At 42.3% G+C, this 25,541-nt stretch overlaps 1 protein-coding gene and 1 long non-coding RNA gene across 2 annotated transcripts in view; one reads left to right on the top strand and one right to left on the bottom strand.

Moving 5' to 3' along the window:
- Window positions 1-22,741, top strand: part of LOC134935271 (uncharacterized) — a 74,297-nt gene extending 51,556 nt beyond the window's left edge. The window contains exon 3 of the long non-coding RNA XR_010180027.1: window positions 22,584-22,741. This is a non-coding gene — a long non-coding RNA (uncharacterized LOC134935271). The remainder of the gene's footprint in view (window positions 1-22,583) is intronic.
- LOC134935270 (bombesin-like) overlaps window positions 1-24,633 on the bottom strand; it is a 34,046-nt gene extending 9,413 nt beyond the window's left edge. Inside the window, exon 1 of the mRNA XM_063930434.1 lies at window positions 24,402-24,633. Within this exon, the coding sequence (XP_063786504.1) occupies window positions 24,402-24,564 (163 nt within the window). The 5' untranslated portion in view covers window positions 24,565-24,633. The remainder of the gene's footprint in view (window positions 1-24,401) is intronic.
- Window positions 24,634-25,541: the final 908 nt, after the last annotated feature.

The raw sequence follows: 25,541 nt of genomic DNA, 5'->3' as shown, positions 1-25,541 counted from the left end.
ACCCCCATAGTACATAGAGAAATTTAAGTAATCAGTCACCCCAATACCTTTAAATAACATATTTCTTGTGTCCTGTATGATCCCAATTAAAAGATGTCCTTCAATATGCCAAGAAAAGAAGAAAAAAAGTGTATAGTGCATATAGACAATTATGTTTCTATAGTCATGCGGGTTTGGTATATGTGGCAAACAATATAAATTCCGACATTCATCATGTTGACATGGTCATATAGTCATGTCAATATTACCCATGTCGATATTCATTTATGTCGACACTGCTATGTTCATATTGTTAGAATGCTGACATGCTGTTTTTTGTTCTTATTCTGTCCCTAACAACAACCCTAACCCTAAGTCTCCTGGAAAGAGCAACATTATGACAATGTGGCTAATGCCGACATTTTGTCAATGTCAACATTTTTCAGGTGTTGACATTAATGTTGTTGACATTATCAACGTTGACCTGCTTTCGACATTGTGAAAGTCACTCTAGTAATCGGCGACATCCTGACTGCATACCAGTCATGCAGTAGTTGCACTGATTCTTATTCCCCCATTAAAATGATATATGCCAGCATACTGTATATTGAAGTTTTTAAACATGTTATTTATGTTCATCAAACAACACAGGACCTTGTGATTTCTATTTTATGGTAGTTTTTTTTATCTTCAAATAACTTTTTTTATCTGCATTAACTTAACTAATTATTTTGTTAGCTTTATCTTACCCAGAATTAAAAGTAGCTTGTTCTATTAGGTTTAATTGTCCTCTTTATTATCTTATCTCATATTTCATTTGCTAATAATACTTAAATGCTAGTGTGTACTGCTCATCATATCATTACACCGATGTGAGCTGAAATAAATGTCCAAAGTGCACATCACTCTATCACAGGGTGAATCAAACAAGAAGATAGGAAACCCTCCTTAACATAACTGGTTTACTCCTTTGTTTACAATGTCTTTTGTTTTCCTGGGTATCTGTACTCACCAGGGAGAATCAGACGGTGATAGTAGTGCATACCGACAGTGAAGATAATGATTCGTGGCTATATACTTGTTTAAGTGAGGAATTAGTCCTGGAGAGACTAAGCAACATAAAGATTAATAAATCACCGGGCCCAGATGGCTTTCAGCCGAGGGTTATTATGGAGCTTAGGGCTCAGCTAGCAAAACCCTTATACTTGATTTTCTATAGTTCAATTAGATCACGCACGGTACCGAGGGATTGGCGTATAGCTGAGGTAGTGCCATTAATTAAAAAGAGATCTAAAAATCATCCTGGGAACTATCCACCAGTTATTATAACCTCTATAGTGGGTAAAATATTGGAAGGAATTTTGATGGATCGCATAGAAGATTATCTGCGGAATTCTAAGTTTATTAGCAATAGTCAGCATGGGTTTGTGAGGAACAGATCATGTCAAACTAACTTAATTAGCGTCTATGAGGCAGTGAGCAATAATCTCGACCAGGGTAAAGCAGTGGATGTGGTCTTTTTAGATTTTGCAAAAGCCTTCAATACAGTGCCTCACAGGAGACTGATCATCAAATTAAGGGAATTTGGACTAGGAAATACTATTTGTACATGGATAGGAAATTGTCTGGATAACAGGGAACAACGCGTAGTGGTTAATGGGATGTTCTCCAGCTGGGCACCAGTAGTCAGCGGAATACCACAAGGGTCCGTAATTGGCCCGCTACTGTTCAATATATTTATTAATGATCTAGGAACAGGCCTGGGAAGCACAGTGTCAATCTTTGCAGATGATTGACACTGTGTACTGGGGCGGTACACCCGTCAAACCGTAACGCAGGTGTCCTAAGGCGAGCTCATGGAGGACAGAATCCTCCCGTGGAGCAGAAGGGCTTACACTAAACTGTGTAAGGTAATTTATTCAGAAATCGATGCGGAGTCTCTACAGAATGACTTACTTAAACTTGGGCGTCTAAATGGGGAATGAGATTCAATATTGAAAAATGCACAGTTATGCACTTTGGGATTAGAAACAAACTTGCATCCTATACTCTTAATAGGGAAAATATAGGGATAGCAGTAGTGGAAAAATATTTGGGGGTGCTCATAGATAATAGGCTTAATAACAGTACACAATGTCAAAATGCAGCAAAGAAGGCAAGTAAAGTCCTAAACGGGGTATTTAGTCAAGGGATGAGGATGTAATCCTGCCTCTGTATAAATCATTGGTACGTCCGCACCTGGAATATTGTGTTAAATTTTGGGCACCATATTATAAATAAGATATTGGGGAGCTCGAAAGAGTTCAAAAATGCGAGCTACTAAACTGATTAAAGGGTTAGAGACACTGGAGTATGAGGAAAGGCTTACTAGTTTAAATTCTGCGAGGCTAATCTTCCTTGCCAGACGTTCATCGTCTGCAGATCCGCTCGGTCAGTCCCTCCATTGGTTACCGGTATTCTACCGTATTAAATATAAAATACTTTTACTCACATACAAGGCTATTAACCAAACTGCACCAACATACATCTCTTCACTCATCTCAAAATATCTCCCTACCCGACCTCTCCGCTCTGCACAAGATCTACGTCTCTCATCCACACGCATTACTTGTTCACACTCAAAATTACAGGACTTTATCCGGGCTTCACCCACTCTGTGGAATGCCCTTCCATGCACAGTAAGACTCGCCTCTAGTCTCCAAACCTTTAAATGTTCCCTGAAAACTCACCTCTTCAGACTAGCCTATCAAATTCCAGACCCACCCACATAACCTTCAGTGCTTCCCTATCTAATTACATCCTCTGTAGAGTATTCATAACATCACATATCTTGTATTTCTTTAGTCTCACACCCTCCTGACACTTGGCCAACTTTGTGGGGTATCATCATACAACCCATTAAGAACCTAGCAATCTGGTGGACCATTATGCAATAGGTAGCATCAATCCTTGTGTATCTATGCCTATTTCCCTATAGATTGTAAGCTTGTGAGCAGGGCCTTCCTACCTCTATGTCTGTCTGTTTTTACCCAGTTTTGTTCTATTACTGTTGTTCTAATTGCAAAAAGCGCAACGGAATATGCTGCGCTAGATAAGAAACTGTTAATAAATAAATAAATAAATTTGTATTCCCTTGAAAAGAGGAGACTAAGAGAAGATATTATTAATATCTTAAAATATGTAAAGGGTCAATACGAAGAGTTAGCAGTGGATCTGTTTATTAATAAAACTCTGTATAGGACACGTGGGCACTCACTGAGGATAGAGGAGAGAAAATTCCATACACAACATAGGAAAGGGTTCTTCACCATTAGGGCAATAAGGATTTGGAACTCCCTACCAGAGAAGATAATAATGGCGGGCTCTTTAAATGCATTTAGAAATGGATTGGACAGTTTTCTAGCTGAAAAAGGTATCCAAGGCTATAGGATTTAATATATTGACATTATGTATATGGGTGTGATACAAAATATAGTTGTCAATAGGTACGATACCATTATTTTGGCTGATGCATTATAATATGCACTGCTTAATACGGAGACAGGTTGTACCCGATGGGCTTTTTGCCTCTTTTCAACCTCACTAACTATGTAACTATGAAAGAAAACATTTTTATTTTGTTTTCCTGGGTATCTGTGATCACTGAGATACCAGTGAAAGAAAACATTTTTGAAAGATATCACAGTGTGCATTGGAAACCACTGGCAGACAACACTGAAATATTGTCCAAGGCAAATTCTTGGAAAAGGCGAGTGCTACTATGGTATGGCTAGAGAAACTTAATTGTCTATATGCAGTATACATTATGCACTTATTTCTTCTTTTCTTGGCACACAGAAGGAAATATCTTAGTTGAGGTCATACTGCACACAAGTAGAATCTTATAAAGGTTCAGAGAGCACCAAATTACTTCCATTTCTCCATACACAATGGATTACAAGGACAAGGTAAAGTTTGGGCTGCCGATATTCTATCTTTATCAGTGGTAGCTCCAGTCTGCATGTGGGGACTGTGATTCTGGTCAGATTTCATGAAATATATTTATATTAAAATGTCTGACTTCTAATTTTCATAGCTATGTGCCTAATAAATCACTAGAGGGATTACAAAAGGTGCGAGACAAACAAGAGTTGGCATATTCAGAGGTGTTTTGGTCCATGTCACTTTTCCCAACTGTGGCATTTGCTAAATAGGTGCCCAATTTAGCTGCAGAAAATGAAGTCACACAGTCACCCATGACCTTTACATGTCCAACTCCCTGAACCTCATAGCCATCACTGTATCTTGGATCTCTTCATATGACACCACTTCTTCCTCTGGTGCCCTTTCATTTTCTGCCTCTTATTACCCCTCATTCGGGGGGGGGGGGGGGGGGGGCAAGTTATCAGTGTGGGATCCTTTTCTCACCCAACTGTTCCTTTCAATTCATACCCCCAGAACCTTCTCTCTCATTCTCTTCTTTTGAAGTTCATGCTTTTTCTCTTTGAGGTGATTCACCATATTAACTTCTTCTCCCTGCTCACCTTACTTCTCTCCACATTGTCACTCTATCCTGCTCTGATCGAGCTATTTCCCTGAACAATAGCACACTTCTGTTCTGTACTGTGTTGCACTGGATGTCACTACCAACCTTTCAGATCCATGTCTTAAGCCTGGCATTCCAATTGAACCCTATGCCTACAAGCATTATCAAATCGCAGAGCCACACTGGGGGAAACCACTTTCCTTTGTGGATTCATTAATTTCAAATATATGGTCTCCCCCTGTCCTTTCCTTCTCCAAACAGTCTCATATTAAAACCTTTATCTCCTAGCAAGCCTCAGTCCCGTTTTCTCTAACTTTAATTCCCTCCTCTACCCCTTCCCCTCCTTGCCTCCCTTACTCGCCACCCTTCATATCCAACTTCAAATCTATTATTATTATCATCCTTTATTTATATGGCGCAACAAGGGTTCCGCAGCGCCCAATTACAGAGTATATAAACAAATAATCAAGCAGGAAAACAGCAACTTACAGTTGACAATATAGGACAATTAAAGGGTAAATAAAAATAGCTACATCAGCAGATGACACTGGAATAAGTATCAGGTGGCAGAAGACTGCTGGATTTGGTGCAGTTGAATATTATTAAAGTAAGAAAAGGATAAGCACATGAGGGAAGAGAGCCCTGCTCATGAGAGCTTACATTCTAAAGGGGTGGGTAGACAGACAGGGGTGAGACAGATGGGGTACATAGAGAGCGTGGAACAGAGGTTTAGGATGAGATTTGGCTGGGTTTGGTGAAGAAGTGGGTCTTGAGTGCCCGTTTGAAGTTTTGTAGAGAGGTGGAGAGTCTGAGGGGGAGAGGTAGGGAATTCCAGAGAAGTGGTGCAGCACGTGAAAAATCTTGGAGGTAGGAGTGGGAGGAAGTAATCCGTAGGCAGGAGAGTCGACGTGCATTAGCAGAGCGAAGAGGACGGGTGGGAGTGTAAAGGGAGATAAGGTCAGAGATGTAGATGGGAGAGGGCTTTATAAGCAAGTGTGAGAAGCTTGAAATGGATTCTGAAAGGGAAGGGGAACCAGTGAAGGTCTACTAAGAGAGGAGAGGTGGACGTAGTGTGTTTGGTGAGGAAGATGAGCCGGGCAGCAGCACTGAGTATAGATTGGAGTGGAGAGAGGTATTTGTCAGGAATGCCAGTTAGGAGGAGATTACAGTAGTCCAGTCTGGAGATGACCAGTGAGTGGATAAGAGTCTTAATAGCATCCTGGGTCAGAAAGGGTCTGATCCTGGAAATATTTTTTAGATTAAAACGGCAGGTTTGTGAGAGGTGCTGAATGTGTGGTTTGAAAGAGAGGGAGGAGTCAAGGATTACTCCAAGACAGCGCACTTGGGGGCTAGAGGAGATAGTAGTGCCATCAATAGATAATGAGATTGTAGGAGGTGAGGTTATGCGGGAGGGAGGGAAGATGATCAGCTCGGTCTTAGACATGTTAAGTTTAAGAAAGCGATGGGACATCCAGGAAGAGGTAGCAGAGAGACAGTAGGAGATACGAGTGAGGAGAGCAGGGGAGAGGTCTTGAGAGGAAAGATAGATTTGAGTGTCATCAGCATAGAGATGATATTGGAAACCAAAAGAACTAATGAGCTTACCTAGTGAGGACGTGTAGAGAGAGAAGAGTAGAGGACCAAGGACAGAACCTTGGGGTACCCCTACAGTTAGTGGAAGTGAGTGGGAGGTAGAGTCATAAGAGGAGACAGAGAAGGAATGGTCAGAAAGGTAGGAGGACAGCCAAGAAAGGGCAGTGTCACGCAGACCAATGGAGTGAAGGATTTGCAGTAGGAGAGGATGGTCCACAGTGTCAAAAGCAGCATAGAGATCCAGTAGAATAAGTAGAGAGTAGTGTCCCTTAGATTTAGCAGCATGGAGGTCATTGCATACTTTTGTAAGGGCAGTTTCAGTGGAGTGGAGAGGACGGAAGCCAGACTGGAATCTGTCAAGCAGTGAGTGTGAGGAAAGAAAGGAAGTAAAGCGGTTGTAGACAATACGCTCAAGGAGTTTGGAGGCAAAAGGGAGGAGAGAGATGGGTCGGTAGTTGGAGAGAGTGTTTGGATCAAGGGTAGGTTTTTTAAGAATAGGAGAGATGAGTGCATGCTTGAAGGCAGAGGGGACAGTGCCTGATGAGAGGGAGAGATTGAGAAGGTGGGAAAGATGGGAACAAGCAAAAGGAGAGAGGTAGCGGAGGAGGCGGGAGGGGATAGGGCCAAGTAGGGAGGTGGTGAGGGGACAGGAATGAATGAGGGCCATGACTTCCTCTCCAGATGCATGGGAGAAAGATGTCAGAGTTGGTGCGAGGGAAGGGGAGGGTTGGTAAGGGATGGGAGAAGGCTGGTTACTGATGGTCTGGTGTGATGTGATGTCCTGACGTATGGAGTCAATTTTGGATGTGAAGTAAGTGGCAAAGTCAAGAGCAGAGAGTGAGGAAGGGAGACGAGGTGGAGGTGGGCACAGGAGTGAGTTGAGAGTAGTAAAGAGGCGCCGGGGGTTGGAAGACTGGGAGGAGATGAGGTTCTTGAAGTATGACTGTTTAGCAAGAGAAAGGGCAGCACTGAAGGATGAGAGCATAAGTTTGAAATGGAGAAAGTCTGCCTTAGAGCGTGATTTCCTCCAGTGTCGCTCAGCAGTACGTGAGCATTTTTGCAGATATCTGGTGCATTTGGTGTGCCAGGGTTGAGGTGTTAATTTGCGAGGGTGAATAGTGGTTAGTGGAGCAACAGAGTCAAGAGCAGAAGTAAGGGATGCATTGTATGTGGAAGTGGCTTGTTCAGGGCATGAGAGAGAGAGAATAGGAGAGAGAAGTGAGTCAAACAAGGAGGAAAGGAAGGTGGTGTCAATAGCTTCAATGTTACGCTTAGTGATGGTAGCCTTAGGAGGTAGAGATGGGGAAGTCGAGAGAGATAGGTTAAAGGAAAGCAAGTGGTGGTCAGAGAGGGGAAATGGGGAGTTGGAAAAATCAGAAATATCACAGCGGTGAGTGAAGACCAGATCCAGTGAGCTCCCATTCACATGGGAGGGTGAGGAGGTCCACTGGGAGAGACCAAGTGAAGAGGTGAGGTTAAGGAGTTTAGAGGTAGGGGATTGTGTGGGGATGTCAATAGGGATGTTGAAATCACCTAGGATAATGGAGGGAATGTCAGAAGAGAGGAAGTGAGGAAGCCAGGAAGCAAAGTTGTCGATGAATTTGGAAGCAGTTCCAGGGGGGCAGTAAATGACAGCTACTCTAAGATGTACTGGTTGGAAGAGGCGTATAGTATGGACCTCAAATGTAGAGAATGTAAGGGATGGTTCTGGTGGTATGAGTTGGTAGGAGTAACTAGAAGGTAAAAGGACCCCAACACCACCCCCATGGCGACCCCCAGGTAGGGTGTGTGTGTGAATGTGAGGCCCCCAGCAGATAGAGCAGCAGGAGAAGTAGTGTCAGAGGGCGTAATCCAAGTTTCAGTAATGGCTAGTATGTGTAGGGAGTTGGAAATGAAAAGGTCATGAGTGGGGACCAGTTTGTTACAAACAGATCTGGCATTCCAGAGGGCACAGGATAGGGGGTATGAGTTTGTGGGAGAGATGTGAATGAGATTATCAGGGTTGCTGTAGCGATGAGGTGAGATTAACTTTGAGGGAAGGGATGATGAGAGAGTAGTGATGGTGCGGTTGCCTGAGCTAGGAGGGGAAACTGCAGGAGGTGGGCAGGGAGGGAGGTCAGTGTGATGTGGATGGGGGTGTGGGGAGGTGACAGGGAAGGGAGAGAGGGAGCAGGGCTGAGTTGTGGGGTAGCAGGACCATGGGGCAGAGGTGAATGAAAGTGGGGTAACAGGAAAGGAGGGGGAAGGAAACAGAGGGATGGAGGGGAGACAGAGGAGAGGAGAGAGGAGGAGGTGTAGGAGACTGGGGGGGGAAGGATAAAGATACATTATTAGGTAGACACTGAGTGATGTGGGGAGTATAAGAAAGCCTTGACATAGTGTTAAGTAGGTAAATAGGTTGTGGGAAAGTGGAAGTAGGAGAGGAGAGTGTAAGGGAATCCGAGCAGAAGAATTGCAGAAATGCAGGTGAGAAAAGCAGTGTAGGCTCAAGGGGTGTAGATTAAGTATGAAATGAGTCAAAAGCGTAGATAAAGTGGGTGCAGAAATGTATCTGGAGTGTAAGAAATTAAAGGATTGTGAGAGGTTTAAGAAGCGATGGTAATTATGTTAGATGTTTTAAGTGTTTGCAGGTAAAATTGCATTGGTGCAGCTGTGCTTAAAAAACAAAATTACAATAATACAGATACAAGCATTTGTAGGTGAAATGGATGGTTTTTGAATTGTCCAAGTAATGTAGTTCTGGGCTATTTAATCAGATGGAACAATCAGGAGGTGAGTGATCTGAGAAGTGACTCACATTTGTTATTAGTTCTTCAGTTTTCTTTGTTTTGTTAGATTGGTGTCCTTCTGTTTTCCATTTTTTTCACTTCGATTGAACGCTGATAGAACGCTCCTGTTATGTGGCAATTTTATCACGCTTTGATACAATGCACGCTTAGATAGTAAATGCACAGCCAAACGGCTTTGCACAGCCTACACCATTGAACTTAACTAGAGGACTACTACAAGTGAAACCAATAATTGAAATCTGTAGCCACACCCCACACCCTCAAATGCCAAGCAGTAAATTACCTTACAAAAACAACAATGCATTCCACAAACATTAAACTGGGTCTATATCATTCATACCTAGAAGAATTAGCTTTGCATATACACATATAGTGCAGCAGAATATGTTGGTGGTTGTAGTCAATTGTAATTACCTAGAAGAATTAGCTTTGCATATACACATATAGTGCAGCAGAATATGTAAAATGTAATCCATCTACAGTATCATTACATTGCCTCCCACCAGGCTCCAAGTACCCCTTTCCATCTAGTTTCTTCCTTTCCAACCTCTCCCCATCCACCTCTCCAATCTACCAACCTTGACTTCCTTCTCTCCAGTCTATGGAAATGAAATCATGACCCTTATTGACACCCTTCCCCCCACCTTCCCCCATTGATACTATCCCATCTCCTGATCAGACCCTTTCTCTCTCTGGATGTAACATTGACCAGTTTCACTCACTGGTAATCTCTCAAGTAGGTTGTTGCAACTTCCAGATGAGGAAGTTGCAACAACCTTGCTGGTAACTCCTCACTCCTCTCCAATCCATCAATGTTGCTGCTCAGTTCATCTTTCCCGCACTGCTTCTGCCTCCCCTCTCTGCCAGGCTGTAAACTAGCTCCCCTCCCCCTACAGTTTGCAATTGAATCTCCGCAAACTCACCTATAAAGCTCAATCCTCTCCCTCTGACATCTCTAACCTCATCTTCCGTCACACTCTTGCCAACTTTGCTCTACCAATGACTGCTGCATTTCTTCTTAAATGATCACTTCTTACTCCCATATTTGGGTTTTTGCCCATGCATGTGATTATTAGACTGAAGGGCAGACCTACTGTACTAAGCCTTGGAGAGTGATAAACTACAGTACCAACCAATCAGTTCCTAACCGTCATTTTTCAAACACAGCCTGTAACATGGCAGTTAGGAGCTGATTGGCTGGTACTTTATCTCCGTCCACTTTATCTGTCTCCAAGGCTTAGTACATCTCCCCCTGTATGTGTACAATCACTTCAAGTATATTCAATCTGATCTATTTGTTTGAAAATGTTATACTTTATCCTAATGAATTACTGATTGATTTGGCCAATTAAATTTGGTTTGATTTTGTCACTCACATACTTGCTGATGTTTCAGCAACAGGACAAATTAGCGATCAGATTGATTGGTTGGGTTGTAATGTTTGTGACCAACTTTTACAGAAGAAGAACACATTATGGTAATCAGCGAGCAGATAGCTAGAAAACTGACCTTCCTTAGGAGTGGAGTCACCCCCCTACTAAGTATTTGTGGCTCATCCAAGAATCCAGATCTATTTTATTTTTAAAATAATTAGCAATAAAAAAAGTAAGAGCATGGGATTGTACTTGTGTTTACTTCGGTGCAGCTATCATCTATCGCCCCCATGGTCCTTCCTCCAAGCTCCGGCTGGTGCAAGGTGCCACAATGCCCTAGGCTAAATTTTAGCCTACCACCATTCAAATACCCTCACAAGTGACTGTATATATATACAGAGAGGTAAGAGGGTGGGCATTGGCATATCTATAATGGGTGCACTGCAAGGTGTGCATTGCTTTCTGGCCCCTGGCCCATACCGCACACCCTGCACCCATATAAAAATACTTACCTCTCTGAATTCCTGCAGCTGCTAGAGGTACAGATGGGAATCCTTTGGGAAATGGTGCTGTGGTCATTTTTCCAGTGACTTCAGAATGCACAGTAGAGCTGTCCCCAGGGAACAAGGCGTCGGCACCAAGCTCCTGGAAACCTGTGCATGCACATTAGAATACTGTATGGCACAAAACTAGAATCTCCTACGATGCCAGAGAGGAGCAGCCTAATAAGATCCTTCACATGGGCCCTCTTCTCTCTTAAACCTCCGCTGGGGGTGGGCATTGATTATTGCTGCTGCTGACATGTCTGCACATCAGTCTCAGACAGACAGCAGCTGATAAGTGCAGGGGCGGCAGCCACAGCTTGTAGGGACCATCACCACAACCAGTGTTAATTAAAATAAGGATGTCTTTTTACACACACACACACACTTCCTCTCTTTTGTCCTTTCTTCTCTCAACTTAGGTAACATCAATATTCCTAGTGATACCTCCACTGACCTATCTGCCTCTAATTTTCTATCAGTCAGATAATTTTTTGGTCTCCATCAAAGGACATTCTCGCCCTCCTACTCGAGCAGGCACACCATTGATCTGGTCTCCACTCACCATTACCATATTTCATTTTAGAGCTAGAACTCCTTTAAACATACAAAATATGATTACATCTTTATCAGTAGATGTTGTACTGGGCAATGGGGATTATGTTTTATGGTTGGAAATCTGGAGATTACATGGAGAAACATTAGCACATTTAACAGAAACACTGCTTCGTGAACGGCATAGAGTTGGCTTTGTACTTGTCACATGACAGCCCCTCCTCACTGATGTGATGCTAATGATGGCCTCTGTGGAGTAGAGTAAATGACAGGTTACTAGCCACATGGGTACAGATGTGTAGTGTTTGTTTCTTCTTTTTTAAATTCATTTGCATTATTGATGCTGTCTAACTAATGAATGTCATGTACTGTTCTTTTACCTTTAACTCTTATTTCTAATGGGCATTAGAAGATTCTGAATGTCATTAGCAAACACTTAGCAGATGAGTGGGGATTTCTTTGTGCGACAAAGTGTTGACAAAGCGGGAGATGTACTAAGCCTCAAAAAGTGATAAAGTGGAGATTGATAAATATAAATGGCAAAAATCGTGGTACAATGGAAATATCACATCAGAAACTTCTTAAGCAAATCATAGCATCAATTTCATAAGCAGGTCTTTGTTTCTTGTGTGGTGTTCTCAACTGATATAGGGGGTAATTCCAAGTTGATCGCAGCAGGAATTCTGTTAGCAATTGGGCAAAACCATTTGCACTGCAGGGGAGGCAGATATAACATGTGCAGAGAGAGTTAGATTTGGGTGTGGTGTGTTCAATCTGCAATCTAATTTGCAGTGTAAAAATAAAGCAGCTAGTATTTACCCTGCACAGAAATAAAATAACCCACCCAAATCTAACTCTCTCTGCAAATGTTATATCTGCCTCCCCTGCAGTGCACATGGTTTTGCCCAACTGCTAAAAAATGTCCTGCTGCGATCAACTTGGAATTACCCCCATAGTGCAAATATTTTGCCTGTAAGTCTTCCTCGTTTTTTGAATGTTGATACATAACACATCTTCTTACATACCAGTTTTCCCCAAATGAACGCACTCAGCAGGATAATGTTATGAGCCTACTTTCCTCTTACATGATATTAAGTGGTTTGACAGAATTGTAGACATAGGCTCTCTTCCATCATTCTATTCCGGAGTCTATGGACAGCACGGATGGTGTAATGATTATTGCCTCACAGCACTGAGGTCATGGGTTCATTTCCCACCATGGCCCTAACTGTGTGGAGTTTGTATATTCTCCCCGTACTTGTGTGGATTTCCTCCCACAATCCAAAACTATACTGGTAGGTTAATTGGCTCCCAACAAAAATTAACCCTAGTGTATATGTGTGTTCGTGTACATATGATAGGGAATATAGATTATAAGCTCCACTGGGTCAGGGACTGATGTAAATGGACAAATATTCTCTGTAAACTGCTGTGTATTATGTGTGCACTATGTAAATAACTGGTAATAAATTATATTATGGAGGTGCATTCTGCAGACAATGTAAGCCAGCCCACAATATGCCTATGCTTTTGTAGTCAGATACAATCCCCAAACCTAAAGGGTTCATCTAGCTCAGGCATGTCCAAACTGCGGCCCTCCAGCTGTTGTGAAACTACATATTCCAGCATGCCCTGACACAGTTTTGCTGTCAGAGAGTGCTAAAGCTGTGTCAGGGCATGCTGGGATGTGTAGTTTCTCAACAGCTGGAGGGCCGCAGTTTGGACATGCCTGATCTAGCTAAAGGGTATAACTAATAGTACATTTGGCAGTACCCAGCTCTGTGCCCACCATAGTCTATCAATAAGGCTTTTTGTTGTCTAGTGTAGGGGATGGGTTCTGTAACACGGAAAGGACTTACATTACCTGCTTGCGACATTTGCTCTTGTTTAGCTGGGTTTTTACAATTATTTTGATAAATTATTAGAAAATGCTCTTATTTATAACAGAATAGTTTATGGGACAGTAAGACAGACCAAACATAGGGTGGGCCAGCATAGTGTAATGGGACAATGCATTATCGGGTGTGGTATGTTAGGTCAACAGGTCTCATATTGACATGCATCAGATCATCATGGTCAAAAGGTCGACATGCAGCATGTTGGCATGCTTAAAATGTCAACAGTGACCATGTTGACATTCACCATGTCTGAACAGATGACATGTCAACATGATAGAATGCCGACCTAACGTTCCAGGTTCTCTAATGGTCACTATCCAATTTCCGGCAGCAGCAGCACCTTCCAGGTCTTGATAGTGATGTATGCAGTCTGGCATAGACCTATGACTAGCGGCGGTTCAAGTTAATTTGCTGTCCCGATCCCCATCCCTAACCCTGATCCCCCCCTCCCTCTAACTCTCCCCCTAGTGCCTAACCCTAATGCCACCAACACCTTTCAGCCTAACCTTAACCTCCTCCAGCAGCCTAACCCTTGTAGCAGCGCCTAACCCTAGCTGTCAGCATTATGAGAATGTCGGCGTTTCACATGGAGATATTACAGATGGTGACATTATGGATGTGAGTGTTCAATCATTGAGTACTCAGGACTAGAGAGTAGCTGCCAGAAAGAAGAGACAGGTGCCTTACCATGAGGTCTGTACTAGGTTCTTCTACTGCTCCACGAGACTCCTGCACTTGCTCCAATGCTGCACAGAGCAGGAGATTGTGGATTGCATTTGGAAACTCCACTCTACAATTCCTGCGTTTTTTGCCCCTGGTCACTGTCAACCCTGCATTACTACACAGCTAATAGAACTGAGTCAGATGATGGAACAACAGGATGTCTCGGGTTACTGTAAATGTATTAATATATGGCATGTGTGAATATTTAGAATGGTAGTAGTTACGCTTGTAATCCTGATAGTTGATCAGAAAAATGTAATGTTGAGGGTGCCTCACTTACTCTATCCCAGGGGTTCTCAATTGTTTCTACGTGGGTACCCCCTGGAAGCCCATTTGCATTATTTGAACCACCAACTTTGTAAGGTAATACATTTGTAATTAATATAATTGCTATTAGATAAAATGTTTAGGCACCTCTCTATATACTGTAAAAGCAATAAATGTGAATTATATCAATTTCTCACATACAGTATTACAAAATGTAAAATTGACAATAAAACTCTAGTCCACATATGCATTTTTTACAGGGATAGACTTTTTTCCACACAGTGTGTTACTGTGATGCATGAGGCTAAAGATACCTAGGACACTGTTTCCTTATGTGGCACATGCGTGTCACATGGGTACCCCCTGTCATTACAGAAATGTTTTCATGTACCCCTGAATGTCAAAGTGAGTCTATTTGGGGGGTTCTGGATGATAGATAGTCAGTAGGTCGACACCATATTGTCAACATGCATTAGGTCGACAGATACAAAAGGTCAACATATGAAAGGTAGACTACAAAAGGCTGACAGGTTCAAAAGGTTGACATGCCACTTGGTGACACAAGTTTTTTTGTGTTTTTTATTCAACTTTTTCATTATTTACCATCCATGTGGACTATGATTGGGATTAGTAACCTGTGCCAAGCGCAGAGTGCTAGTAGAGCGAGGCATCTTGCCCGAACCATGGCGAGCGAAGCAAAGCTGCAAGGGCAAAAGTTTCCACTAATTTGTTTTAGATATGGTGAAGCATACAAAATGACACAAAAAAAACTTGTGTCCATTTTTGTGTCAACCATTTCCATGTCGACCTTTTGACACTGTCGACCTAATTCTTGTCGACCATATGGTGCCAACCTATTGACTGTCGACATATTCACTGTCAATGTTTTAATCTACACCTCTCTTTGGAATACTAGTATCCCAGGGTGAGACCCACTGCTCTAGCCAAACAGGGTGGAATGATGCACTGTGTGTTTTTTCAGTGAAGAGCTTATATCAAGTAAATCATTTTCCAACTAATAAAGCCAAAGAATGGTCCCAGTGCACCTCCAAAGTCATAGCACTCAATACACTCTTATGTAATGTAGGTGTCATAAGAACAGTATAACAAACATAAATATATGATTTTCCTAGTTGTAATAATTGCATTGAACCCCTTGAACCATTGCTGCAAAGTCTTATAAAATTGTACAATAAAGTAACCACATTAGTCACGCTATAGTATTGCCATTATATTCTCAGATTGCAGTAGGCCTATACACTTTTTGCACACATTAGGCCTAATTCAAGGTTGATCGAAAAAGCAAAATCTTCCTCTAATGGGCTAAACCATGTGCACTGCAGGGGGGGCAGATATAATATGTGCAGAGAGAGTAGGGGGGGGGCAGTGACGGGGGGAGTGAAGTTTCTTCATTCCCCCAGTCACCCGGCTCCATTAAAGTGCAGGCAAATATGGACGAGATCGTCCATATTGGCCTGCATGCACAGCCGATGGGGCACCAGCGATGAACGAGCGCGGGGCCGCGCATCGTTCATCGCTGGTGCCTCCACACTCAAAGATATGAACGTTATCTGGTTCAAGAATGAACAAGATCGTTCATATCTTTGAGGAAAATCGGCCAGTGTGTAGGGCCTATAACAGTTCAGGTTTTAGTGATATACAGGCTTGAGCACAGATGGTTAAAGCAAAATAACTGAGGTACTAATTAAGCCACCTATGCTCAAGTATGGCTATCCTTAAAACCTGAACTGTTAAGTTAGGCATACATGTTCAGATAAAATGCATGTCAGACTGACAGACATTTTATATGACAGCATAACAACAACCAGATATCATGGACACACACTATGAATATCTCACAGTGTATATGGCCACACAATATATACGTTTCTCCCATGGGGGGAGATATTTCTCTGTTCCGCCGCAGTGAAGGAACAGGGTAAGTGTCCATCATGTGGCCGCAGCAGTGCATACACTGCCCAATACATCCGACTTGCAACATCAAAATATTGAATCAGACGTAATGCAGAACAATTGATATTTCTGGATTGGTCACATACACTGTACAATTATATAGGCGATCCGCAGATATTGTGTGGATCGGCCAGATTGTATAGTGTATGCCCAGCATTAGTGTTATTGAGAACTGTGCTTGGATACCCCTGTTCTAGAGGATTGTAAAGGGGGGTTCAGCGAATACTGTGCAATGCTTGTTGCAGGTGTTGCTGTTTTCTAAAATGTAATGGATATTGTGATCTAAGGTGATGTAAAGTCATGAGCAGTGATTATACAGTATTGTAACAATTGCCTACCTCCCAACATGACCCATTCCAGGAGGGACACAATGCTCTCTACCTGGTCGTCCATCTCAATGTATGATTGCAAATTTGCAATCACCTGTGTTGAAATACCTTTCTTATCAATTAACTAGTTCAACACAGGTGACGCCTGTGCAATTGGCTTTTTCTGTTGCAATTTTTATTTAATGTTTTAAATAGTTAATATTATTGTTGCTCAACATTGTAGATGATGTGGATAATTCTTTAGGTATTAATCAAAACATTTATTAGACTTTAGTTGCCTATGGTAAGGGAAAGGCGGAACACGATTACATAGTTCTGTGTGAAATTCAATTTGCACTGTGATGTAAGATGCTGTGAGTGCTAATAACAAATCACCTGAACAAGATTATTGTTATTTCTCCTTCGTCCTACTTTAATATGTTCCTACTGGTTTGGGAACAGATGAGGCAACATCATTGCAGCCTCAGTAATAGTAATTTAAGTATATGCTGTATCCATGGTATCTGTAATTGTAAAAATCAAACTTCATGTAGTTGTCTAACAGTTCAGCTGTCAGATACATCTTGTGCAAACTTCCTCTTTTTCTTCTCTTACCTATTAATTGTGGAGCTTGATTTTATGAAAAACAGTTGAGAAAAAATACAATTGGATTCATACTAAAGGGGGGTACTGATGGGAGAGATGTGTGCTGAGCGATCTTAACACCGACCGCTCAGCACACATCTCTCCCCCCGCTCAGCACAGCGTGATGTGTGCTGAACGAGGGGGGTGGACAGGGGGATGCTCACTTCACACAGTGCTGAAGTGAGCGACCCGCTAGATTGAACCTACATGCAGGCCAATCTAGCACCAGCGATAGCGATGTGCGGCCCTATCGCTGGGGGGCATACACGCGACAGATCCGTGCTTAAAATCTAAGCAATCTAGTCAGATTAGCTACTGCAGAAGAAGAGCACAATAAAGGGGGGTACTCACGGAGAGATCCATGCTTAAAATCTAAGCAATCTGACTAGATTGCTTAGATTTTAAGCACAGATCACTCGTGTGTACCCCCCTCAGCGATAGCGATGCACGGCCCCATGCATCGCTATCGCCGGTGCTAGATTGAGCCTGCATGCAGGCCAATCTAGCACGTCGCTCATTTCACCTGCTGGGTTAAATGAGCGGCCCCCCGTCCTCCCCCGCATCGCTCAGCACACATCGTGCTGTGCTGAGCGGCGGGAGAGATGTGTGCTGAGCGGTTCGCTCAGCACACATCTCTCCCGTGTATATGGCCTTAAACTGTTATTAACAAGGTATATTAGGCTTACTGAACAAACTGAAGAAGGCATTGATTCTAATGGTGCTGCAACAATTATTTTCAAGAACAGCTGCGGCAATAAAAGGAGTAGTCTGTATGTACGCAGTTATTGTGCAGTTCTAAGGTTATTCTACTGCTAGATCAAAGAATCATACCTATAGTGGCACTGTTGATCGATGAAAACACGAATGAGGCCAGTTCAAGACCAAGTGGAGGCCAGTTCAAAATTTCCTTTGGTGACCCCCTCCCCCCATACAAAAAAATTAGCATATGTCAGTTTAAGCATAATGATATGTGATATGAGGCATGGCACAAGTCACTAGTATCAGACCTCTGACATTTGCCTTTTTTACCCAGATGGTATACATTTTCTTACATTTTGCATCTTAATTCAGTGATACTGTATGAAGTACTTGGGATTAATAATTTTACTATATACCCCAGTCAACATAATTGACCCCTTCATACCCTACTTTACATTGTTGACCCCCCCATAATCAACACTACATCAGAGAGAAAGAAACAATGAAAAAAATAATAAGATTTTTCCAAAATGTCCACAGAACCTCTCCCCGGCAATACATTCTCCACCTGCTCCTTTATAAATGGTCCAAGTATCTCTATCACATGACCCCACCCCCTCCCCTACCAGCAGGTTTTTCACATGCCCCAAATGGTCCCCACATCTCTATGACATGATCACCCCAGCAGCTTGTTCCCCACATGCCCCCTGTGCCCAAATACCTCAAGCATTTCCCTAACATGCACTCCCTGTGTGCCCTAAAGGCCCCCAGTGTCTGCCCATCCATGCAGCTTGTTTCCCAAATGCACCCAACGACCCACTGGACGTGGCTCTTTCACATCAGCTTTCCCCTACATGCCCATTTGTGTCTAAAATTCCCACAGCATCTGCCTCCCAGCGGTGTGTTCTCCACATACCCCCCTGCATACCACAAATGCCACCAGTGTATCTGTGACATGCCGCCCTCCCCCACAGCATATTCCTCACAAATGTGCCACAAATGCCCCCAGTGGCTCTGTTACATGCCCTCTCTGTCTAAAAGCTTCTGAGCTTTGTCTCATCCAATGTGGTTCAAGCAGCAGGCTGAGCCTGTGAAAACTATGCTGCAGCCTGCAGGACCCTGGAACTCTCTGTGTGTGTAATATGAGCGTGTGTTGTCTAATCACATGATATGATAACTTATGATGACGCCAAAGGGTACATTTACTGAAGTAGATCTCTCCACTACTTTGCATGGACCAGGAGGACAGGCGGGATGGACCAGGGTTTAGGATGGAGCAGAGGGGAGGCTGTACGAACCAGGAGGGGAGGTGGAACAATCGGGAGACTGAGGGGCCTAGCTAACTGTGACTGTACCCTTCCAGGCTACATTGCTCCAGTCCAGACGACAGCCCTGTCAGCCCACCCATTGAGCCATCCTTGGTTAGATTCAATGACAGCAGCTTAGATCTGTGGTTGCAAATCCCTAGTTGCATCCATGCTAGTAAAGCAATGGTTCTGGTTCCCTGGTTGGTGAACAGAGGCAGATGAGATAATTCTACTATTAGCACAACCAACTGAGCATTGATTCTAAGGGATAGTTCTGGTGGGCATAGACAACTTGTGAGCAGTTGAATTCCTGTCTTTGGGGTCTATGTATTGTACTAAGACTTGGAGAGAGATAAAGTGGACGGAGATAACTTACCAGCCAGTCAGCTCCATGTTGCAGGCTGTGTTTAAAAAATGACATCCAATTAGGCGCAAGGTTTAGTGAGGTAAAAAAACATGCATACCTTGCACCCAATTTTGGATTGCCATGGGTATGCGCACTCCCGAAATCCGTGGTTTCCCATTCTTAAAAAAATGGTTGCAGGGTTTTAAGCACTGAAAACCCAGCGGCGCATGAAAAAAAAAAAAAAAAAAAAAAAAAGCATACTCCTCACCTAGCCAGTGGCCTCCTGGACTCCTGGTGTTCTCCCCTCCATATTGCCACTGAGGAGGGGGCTGGTGAAAGGCTAAAATTAGTGTTCGTCTACCCTAAACTGAAAGGTGCTCCTTATACATTACAGTAGATGGTTACTTTAAGAAGGAAGAAAAAATATTTAGTCTAAGCGCAAAGGAGTTTTCGTCTTAAGTGAAGGCATTCTTTCTCTTCCAGGACTGTGTTACTTCACTTCCAAAGTGTTCATTTACATCTAACTGAATATGTCACTACTAATTCACTGGTCCCCTTCACGGTATCCATTCAGAAGGTCGACAGGCACCACGTCGACACTCATGTCAAAACTACATGTTGACATTATAATGTTGACGTGGTTCATACCGTTGATAGGCATCATGTCGACATTCTCAGACTGTCACCATAATCACAATGTCAATATCTGAACTGTCACCATGTGAAATGTCGACAGTCTTAAGAAGCCGACGGTTAGGGTTTGGTTGCAGGTGAGGTTAGGGTTAGGCTGCAAGGGGGTTGAGGAGTTTAGGGTTAGGCACTAGGTGGATGATTAGGGTCACGGATTAGGATTAGTGATAGTAGGGAAAATACTTTTGCGAATGCTGCTGCTAAGACATCACAGCTGGAACTGATCCTCAAGTGAAGCTGGGACCTGGTAGAAACTCTGGAGACGCTGCAGCCGCCGGAGCAGGTAAGATACTGCTAGTCCATCAAGGACCGTTTGTTAACAGTTCATCATATAGACATATCCTCCACGTATACATGATGAATGTTGACATAATCACTGTTGAACAATCGTTCCCAAACCATCTTCACTTATTTTGCAAAGTTCTCTAGAGCTGGAACAGAGAGTACTTCACTCCCCTTTCTATGGTGTTCATCTGGGCTTAAAGGAAATTCTCCATGTTAATATTTATGTAAATTGGAAGGCGTATTGTCTCGCAGGGTGCTCTTATAAATTGGAAGAAGTACTTTACTTAATCTGGAAAGAATCATTTGTTTTCCTTGCAATTTTTGTAAACTGCAATGCATTCTTATAAAATAGACTTGTACCTCACTTCCATTCCAGGATGTTATACTAAACTGTGTATGTTATTTATTTGCAGAGTATTCATCAAAGCAATTAATACTTCACTTTTTATAGTGTTTCTCCTAACTTTTAGAACTACTTCATATCCTTCATTTCTAATATATAGGAAATAACCTACATGATTATAGAATATCCCTTTAAGATGGAAGGGTTGCTTTCTTACTTTTTTGGAAAGAGTACTCATTTAGACCTTCAGCATTAATCTAAGTTGGAAGGATCACTTCCCCCACAGTATGTTCATTTAAGAAAAAAGTAGTACTATCAAAATCTTAATCATCTGTCAGTATTCCTCTTAGATTGTAGAAGTTAGAAAAATGACTTCACTTTCCTCTTATAATGTTTTCCTAAGCTGAAAGAAGATTTAGTTAGTTCACTACCCCTGCAGCGTTCCTCTTAGATGGATGTATTATTTATTATTATTATTTATTACCAGTTATTTATATAGCGCACACATATTCTGTAGGGCTTTACAGAGAATATTTCCCCATTCACATCAGTACCTGCCCCAGTGGAGCTTACAGTCTATATTCCCTATCACATGCACACACATTCACGCTAGGGTTAATTTTGTTGGGAGCCAATTAACCTACCAGAATATTTTTGGATTGTGGGAGGAAACCGGAGTACCCGGAGGAAACCCACGCAAGTACAGGGAGAATATACAAACTCCCCACAGTTAGGGCCATGGTGGGAATCAAACCCATGACCTCAGTGCTGTGAGGCAGTAATGCTAGCCATTACACCATCCATACTGCCTGTAATGTATTAATCCACATAGTTTGAAAAATCCTCTAAAATGGAAATAGAACTCCTCTCTCCTTTCCACGTTCCTTTAAGATGAAAAGAAGTATTTCATTTTACTTGTAGAGTGTCTCTCTAATATGAAAGTTGTTCACATTCCTAACTGTATTCCAACTTGAAGAAATGCTTTACGTGACTCTAAACTGAATGTTGGCAAGATATCTCCTTCTAGTGCTCTTCTAAGCTGGGGAAGGAAGTATTTTCTTTTTCCTTGCAATGTTACTTTAATATGGTAGCATTTCATTTGTATAGTGTTCCTCTAAACTCGAGAACATTTGCCTTGTAGAGTCTTCCTATGTATAGAAAAGAAAGCACTTAATTTCTCTTGCAGGGTATTCCTCGATTGAAACATTACTTCACTCAATTTGCATTGCTCTTCTAAGCTGGTAAGAGTGCTTAATTTGCTTTACAGTGTCCCTCTAGGCATGAGTAAATTTCTGATTACCTGAAAGAAGTACCTAACTTTCTTCCCAGTGTTCCATTTCCTTTATCTTCCTTGGTGTTCTTCGGAGCTGGAAATAATACTTCAATCCCCTTGATGTGTTCTACTAAGAGCACATAACAAACTTTGCGATGTTGCCCTAAGCTAAAAGGAGCACTAAATCAGCCTTGCAGGCTTTTCCTCTAAGTTGGATTCAATAGGTCCTTTTGTCCCCCAGTACCTACATCACCAAACAGCAGCAGTTGTGTTGTGGGTAGCAAGGGTAGCAGCTATTGTGGAGCATATATAGTTGCCACCTGTGCTGCACTTCTCTGCCATCTCAGAGGATAATGGAGGCTTAATGAGCTCCTTGCTATATGACCATCAACATGGAAAATAATTTGTAGCCATAGAATAATGCAAGACAGCTGTGTGGTCTATCACTGACATTGCCTTCCTCTTTTAGCAGTAGGTGTAGAGCAGCACCGACCAGAGCAGAGACTCACAAGGAAAGTGAGGAAGAAAGAGGACTGGATGGTAAGATCCCTTGCCTTGAAAACTTTGTGAGTCCCTTTGAAATTGTCCCGTATGTCTCACAATTTTCTAGTTGCAACCCTGGTAGAAATCGGGCATATGTAAATAACTGTTATTTCCTTTAATATTTATTAAATTGCAACATTTTTTTCTGTTTAGTGTGTTTGATGCATTACTCACTTATGGACATTTATGAACATAGTTCTTTATTACATTTTTCATTTATAGTATGCATAGTCTTCTGATTACTAGAACCTACTGAGCACCCATAAGAAAAGTGGGGAATAGTGAGGGATGGAGAGGCTCTGCAGCCACCCTTGTAACAAACACAATTCCCTTGTGCATTCTTCACCGATTTAAGATGATTAAAGATGGAAACATCTATATAGTATGGGTGCAGTTTGTGACACCTGTTTAGGTAGGAAAGTCCTCATCTGCCCATCTTCTCTGGTTAGAAGATGTATATCCTTGCAGTTGCTGACATCCTAATGTGCCAAGCCATTGACTTGCTTTAAAATTGGCACATTTTCACATTTTGTAAAAAGTACACTCCCCATGTCCCAGAAATATACTGTGATGCTAGAGGATCTTAAATAACCCTTAATTCATGGCGTGCTTAGCTGCACCGCCCCTCTGGTGTACCTATTCCCTGGTAAGAAAGGACTATACAAATAATCTCTTAAAGCTTCCAATCCTCTCCATCTCAGAAAACCTACAGCACAGTCATTACGTCGCACAGCAATTTGAATTAACTAATTTTTTTTATTTGTTAAAATAAGTGATGCCCCGCTAATAAAATGTCACATCCTTCCATGTAATTAATAACAATGAGTGATGGATCTATTTGTCTTCTGTCCAGAGAGATAGGGTGTAAAGTATGGCTCTCTGCAGCTATGACAGGCGATAACTGACACTTCAACTTCGCCGTTTCTTTGCTGTTCAATACAAATTGCCAACAGCATATTTTCCTGGCACCTTATGTAATATTGAAAAATAGAACTGTATGATGGCAGACTAATGTAAATACTGATTGTGTTACTGACTATAAGTTAGCAGCCATGTGACCCAATCAGGCTGAAAAAAGTGAACGTTTTAGTTACAATTGTCTAACAAACGAGTGTTACTGAGCCGTGGTGCTGATCTGCACAAGTAGAACAAGCTACAGTATAACAGCTCTACAAAGTAACCTAAGATAATAGTTTCATTATAATGTGACACAGAAAATTAAGAACTTATTTGCCAATATTTAATGTGTACGTTTGTGTTAGTCTATCTTTTTGTAGTAAGTACTTACTCTATGTTAATATATATATATATATATATATATATATATATTCTTGCACATACGTAACAGTGTGAATGTTATAAGAAACAGAAACAACACACATTCTCCATCAGATAATGTCATTTTGCGTTCGTTTCAGCAATAAATATATCAGTATATAATTTCTGGGACTGCTGCACTTCACTTTCCACATATCACGTACCTGTTACTCTACCAACCTGCCATTGTAAAAACATCAGAGCCATTACTGTATGTCCAATTAATACCAGATTCTTAAACAGTCATTGATGCCAAGTCTGCATGTCTATCAGTCTGACCTCTCAGCGTAACTCCCAAATCAGTTCCTGCCGAACACTGATTCTTACAGCAAACAAGTCATCACTGTCATACCAGTCTTCTCCGCCTGGTACTGACCCCATAACCTAATAAACACCGAATAGCGTCCTAACTGAAGGCTCTACTCACCGATTGCCCACTGGTTCCCTCCTCTCTGAAGAACATTGATTTTGCCCAGTTTGCCAGTATCTTCAGTGAACGCCACACAAACAGAGCGGGAAAGAAAAGAGAAGAGCAGCAGGTGAGCAAGGAACCCGATGGGCAGGATTCTGGAGATAGGAACTGCAGCCATGCCTGCTGTGTGCTCAGCTGAGATGTGTGAGTCTGGGGGTATGCCTGTGCTGATAACTCCTCTCTGTCCTCAGTCACTTTATATAGTAGGTGCTCAGGGAGGGGGCAGCAGCAGCAGCAGGCTTGTGATGAAGAACACACGTGTTTGCTCTGTGTGCAAGGCTTAACCCTGCACTGTCCTAGGTGGCAGTGTGTTTATAGTGTGCAGGTGTATGCAAAATATCTAATGTGCATGAAGGAAGCAGCATATCATGCTACAGGAGCAGCTGATGAAAACCAAGCAGACATCAAAGGTAAATACAATGTATCCCATGTACCACCAGCTGGCCAGTAACTCACAATTAGTCAGGGACCCATATGAATGGACAAAATAATCTCTGTAAAGGGCTGCAGAATATGTGTGCACTATATAAATAGCTGGTAATAAATAAGTAAGACTTTATATAATGTCTTATTTATTTAGTCAAAAGGTCAACAATGACAATGTCAATGTTCATAATATCGACACCACAATGTCGACTGTCAAAAAAACAACAGGCAACATGATAACATTGTCAGAATGTTGACGGGTGAAATATCGACATTGTCCAATGTTGAAATTAAGGTTAGGGAGGTTAAGGTTAGGTTGTGTTGGGAGGTTAAGGTTAGGCTTCATTGGGAGGTTAAGGTTAGGCTATCGGTGGGAGGTTAGGGTTAGGTTGCATTGGGAGGTTAAGGTTAGGCTTCATTGCGAGGTTAAGGTTAGGCTATCGGTGGGAGGTTAGGGTTAGACCTAGAGGGTCGATTAGGGGTTAGGGATAACGGGGAAATAACCGAACGTCAGCAGATCGTTGGACTGACCCAGTCACATGACTCCCGGGACCTGTATGAGGTCACTGGAGCTGCTGCATCCTCCAGGAGCAGATAAGTCACTGCTGGGCCACCAGGGACCATATGTCAACATTCTAAAATGTTTGAATGTCGACTTTATGACTGTCA

Source organism: Pseudophryne corroboree, chromosome 6 (genome assembly GCF_028390025.1).
Source record: "Pseudophryne corroboree isolate aPseCor3 chromosome 6, aPseCor3.hap2, whole genome shotgun sequence".
NCBI classification, from domain to species: Eukaryota; Metazoa; Chordata; class Amphibia; order Anura; family Myobatrachidae; genus Pseudophryne; species Pseudophryne corroboree.
This window is presented reverse-complemented; position numbering and strand designations above follow the sequence as displayed.